The following is a 4,279-nucleotide window of genomic DNA, read 5'->3' as shown; positions in this document are numbered from 1 at the left end:
ATGTTGTGCAGCTTCAGTTGGAAGACTGAGGGTTCAGGTCCCATTTGAGAGTGGTGGTTTCAATCCTGGAGTGAAGGCTGCCACACACATGCTTTGCATAAGTGGAGTAGAGGGCAAGAGAAGGGCCTGGCAGGTTCATCTATTCCTCAGCAGTTGTTTTATAAATGGCTGATGATTAACCATGGCTTCCTCCTGCTAACTTAAACTGGGCAAATATAAAACTCCACATTTGGCTTACAGGTGACCAATTCATGGTCAGATTCACACTCAGATCAGTCTAATTCTATATGATTAGCTGATTGATGCATTAATCCAGAGCACTTTCCTTTTTCACCTCACAACACAGTCTTATAAGAATGTTGTGGTTTTGGGAGTTCCTGCTGTGGCGCAGCAGAAATGAATTAGACTAGTATCCATGAGGATGCTGGTTCGACCCCTGGCCTCGCTCAGTGGGTGGGGGATCCGGTGCTGCTGTGGCTGTGGCTGTGGCATAGGCCTGAAGCTGTAGCTCTGATTCAACCCCTAGCCTGGGAATCTCCATATGCCCCAGGTGAGGCTCTAAAAAGCAAAAAACAAAACAAAACAAAAAAAAGCAAAAAGCATGTTTCGGTCTTCTGGGTGTATTAAATGAGGGAAAATTCCATGTTTATTGTCGAGAATGTCCTAGGCATACCTTCTGCCAAGTTTCTCATTCAAAAACCAATTTTTGAAAACTTCTTCCTGAAAAGCAACTTATATATAATTCAATCTCCTTTAAGGGTTTATTATCTGCTGAGTTCTCCTGCTCTTTTGTTGTCTGTCATAGCAAAACGACTTTAGAGAAAATGGAGGTTTACTGATTCACAACAACAAGAATTTCCATAGTATAGTGGGAGGTAGCTTCAGACACTTCTGGATCCAGAAGCCCAAAGGAATCTCTAGGACTTAGGCCCTCTCTTTCCATCTTTTGGCCCTACTTCCCTCTGTGCTGGCTCCATTCTCAGCAAGTTATTTCCATGAGGTGTCCCCCAAAAGCTCTGGTTTCATAATTCTTTTTTTTGTTGTTGTCTTTTTTTTAGGGCCACACTAGGGGCTCCCAGGTTAGGAGTCAAATCAGAGCTGTAGCTGCTGGCCTAGGCTACAGGCAGAGCAACGCCAGATCCAAAATGTGTCTGCAACCTACACCACAGCTCACAGCAATGCCAGATCCTTAACCCACTGAGTGAGGCCAGGGAATGAACCTGCATCCTCATGGATACTAGGTAGATTTGCTTCCATTGAGCCATGATGGGAACTCCTGAATCATTACTCTTTTATTTTTTCTTTTAGGGCCATACCTGTGGCATATGGAAGCTTCTGGGCCAGGGTGGAATCAGAGCCACAGCTGCTGGCCTATGCCACAGGCACAGCACCACCAGATCCAAGGCCACATCTGCAGCCTACGACACAGCTTGCGGCAATGCTGGAACCTCAACCCACTGAGAGATCAAATCCACATCTCGATGGAGACTATGTCAGGTTCTTAACCCGCTGAACCACGATGGGAACTCCTGAATTGTTACTCTTATGTTAATGGTTAATATTACATGATTATGGGATTAGTTCCCTGGAGGCTCAGTGAGTTAAGGATCTGGCATTGTCACTGCTGAGGCTCAGGTTGCTTCATGGCAAGGGTTTGATGCCAGGAACTGGGAATTTCTGCATAGTGTGAGCACAGCCCCCAAAATATTATGTGATTAATCTAAAATGGTTATGTGAATTTCACATCAATTATACCCCATCTCTCTATATATTTTATGTCCTTTGATGTGCTGTTCAGGGGGAGCCACAAGAGAACAGGAGAGGCACAGGAGACAAGCATCATACTTACAAGATCTTAGAGAAGAGGTCACCTCATACCACACAGGGTCACAAGGGAAGCATCAGATTTGGGCAAGTGGCAGAAGACAGGGGTGAGAAAAGAAGTTTTGCCATGGTCTTTCTTGGAATGGGAAAGGCAAGGCAGTTTAGCATTGGCTAGTTTGAGTAACTTGGGCGGGCTCTAAATTATAGGGCTGTCCCCCAGATGCCCAGTTCTGGGATGAGTGAGGCCCAGGAATACTGCCCTCTGGGGTGTACAGGCCTGAGAGAGCAGGTAAGGCTCTGGATTGGTTAGTTTGCACATCAAAGGCCGGCTCCAGGCTGAGTGCTTTGCCATCTCAAAGACTTGGCCAGCACCGGGAGGGGGAGTCTACCCGAGCCAGCAAGGGGTTTTTAAAAATGATGTCAAAATGTCACAACATACAGACAATAAAAATGTACAGACAAAAGCATACCGAGAGGGAGCGAGAACCCGCTGTTCTAGGTCCTGGGAACACAGCACTGAACCCAGAGTCCCTCCTCTCCTGAAGCTCACCTCTCCTGGGGGAACAGAAAACAGAAAAGGGGGTAAGATAACCACTACGGGGATGAGGACTGAAGCTGGAAAGCAGAGCCAGGAGCCAGAGCACACAGAAGGGGGCGGCGGGAAAAGCTGTTTCATTTGGGTGGTCAAACCAAAGAAGGCCTCCTTGGAAGGAACAGAGAGCAGAGACAAACCTGAATGGAGCGAGAGCTCTACTTGCAAGAAGACAATCCAAGGAGAGGAGGCAGCAAGGGCAGAGAGCTGAGATGGGAGGCTGCTGGTCTATTTGATATTAGCAGAGCTGCCAGGGAGGACCCTGACAGGGTGAGATGGCCAAGGCCAGACCGTGCAGGCTTATGTAGACCCCGGAGGGAGGGCTTGGGAATGGTTCTAAATTGAATGAGAAGCCACTGAACGACTAAGAGCACCAGATGGCACAGGGCTCCACGCTGTGCGGCTATAAGGGGCGGGGGGCACCATAAACACAGACCTCGCTATAAAGCAGTTTCCCTGGTGCTGGCTGACTCGGTGGCCCTGCAATGCCATCTCGCCTCCCCACGGCAGACATTACTAATCAAGCACAGACTCTGCTGATCTAGCACCTGGCTCCTAAAATCCTCCTCCACATGGGACTGCAGACAACTCCTGCCGCTCCCACAGAGCTGACCTGTGAGAAGCCCAATATCTGCCACCATATACCTTGACCTTTTGCCGAGACAAGGACCTCGTGGAGCTTGTCTGACAGAGTGTTGGAGTGCCTGTCATGACTCAGTGTTGGAGTCGACCTGGTCAATTCTTTATTGGGAAGGGGATGCAGTCTGTAATCCGACAGACCTGTGACCCCAGAAAGATCTCAAGCTCAAGTCTTAGCTGGCTTGCTGTGATTTCATAGCTGCCCCTGAAAAAGCCACGGGTATGGCAATTATGCCAGCGCCAGTAGACCTGGATGATGCGGGCAGCATTAAGCAAACGGCAGTAACGAAGGTGGACACGCCACATGCGGACCCAAGACTGGAGTCTGACTGCTGCCCAGTTTTGCCGGGCATAATACTCCAGTGCAGCCCGCCGTCTCTTCTCCAGCAGCTCTGCCAGCTTCTGCTTCCACCAGTACTGAATGATACTCGCTCTTAGTGCAGCATGCAGCAGCGTCCTACGAACCAAGGTGCCCCGCCACCAGGCCTGGATCTTTACTGCTTTCAAGTGATTGTCAGGGGGTGGCTTTTTCACTGGGGGTGGGGGCTGCAAGGAAAAAGAAGGGTCACTCAGGAAACATTCGCAACCCTTCTCAGCCCTGGCGTGAGTCAGGAAAGGGGTCCTGACCCTTTGTCAACAATGGCCCCTTTCTCAGAACTTCCTCAGCACTGGGCAGGCCACAGGCTAGAGCAAAAAGACCAGACGAGGGGTCTCTACCACTCTTCATGAGCAGACACATCACGTTGACCTCCGAGTCTCAGGATCCTCATCTGTGACATGAGGTGCACCTGCCCTAGCTGTCACCTGGTTACTTGGACCTGGGTGGCCAGTCTAGAACAAGAACATCACGATCTGTGGGTCAGAGGATTACAATGTTCCACTTGGGCCTGACCACCTACCTGGGATGCACAGCCCTCCCTGCAGACCTCGCCCGCAGGCTGAAGAAGGCTCAGGCTTTGCCCTCTTTTCATGCTTGACTCCAGCTCCAATGCACCACCTGCTGGCTCCCTCCAGCACGTCATAGTGTTAGAAGTGTGCCTTCTCTACACAGTTTGGAGTCTTTCTCCGGTATTCCTCACTCTCACCTGTTTGGCTCCTCACACCTTGAACTTCAGTTAACACCCACACACATGCACTCACGGAAACACACACACACACACACACTTCGCACACAATTCCAGACTTGGGTTTCCCTGTACTTGACTATGCATCCCCAAAACAGCC

At 49.8% G+C, this 4,279-nt stretch overlaps 1 protein-coding gene across 1 annotated transcript; it reads right to left on the bottom strand.

The window, feature by feature from the left end:
• Positions 1-2,831: 2,831 nt before the first annotated feature.
• On the bottom strand, positions 2,832-4,077 carry LOC125110549 (IQ domain-containing protein F5-like). Its single transcript, XM_047751870.1, has 2 exons — positions 3,955-4,077; positions 2,832-3,601 (listed from the first exon to the last, which is right to left on the bottom strand). Exons 1-2 carry the CDS (start codon positions 4,075-4,077, stop codon positions 3,152-3,154), a joined length of 573 nt encoding a protein of 190 aa, XP_047607826.1. The 3' UTR covers positions 2,832-3,151.
• Between the last annotated feature and the right edge of the window lie 202 nt (positions 4,078-4,279).

Source organism: Phacochoerus africanus, chromosome 1 (assembly GCF_016906955.1).
Source record: "Phacochoerus africanus isolate WHEZ1 chromosome 1, ROS_Pafr_v1, whole genome shotgun sequence".
NCBI classification, from domain to species: domain Eukaryota; kingdom Metazoa; phylum Chordata; class Mammalia; order Artiodactyla; family Suidae; genus Phacochoerus; species Phacochoerus africanus.
Note: the sequence above shows the minus strand (reverse complement) of the source record. Positions and strands in the feature narration are given on the sequence as shown.

Excerpts from the sequence above, each read along its gene's own strand:
- LOC125110549 (XM_047751870.1), bottom strand. The coding sequence starts at position 4,077 with ATGACGTGCTGGAGGGAGCCAGCAGGTGGTGCATTGGAGCTGGAGTCA. Across the intron at positions 3,602-3,954 it reads GGGAGGGCTGTGCATCCCAG|CCCCCACCCCCAGTGAAAAA; the intron begins GTAGGTGGTCAG and ends TTTTCCTTGCAG.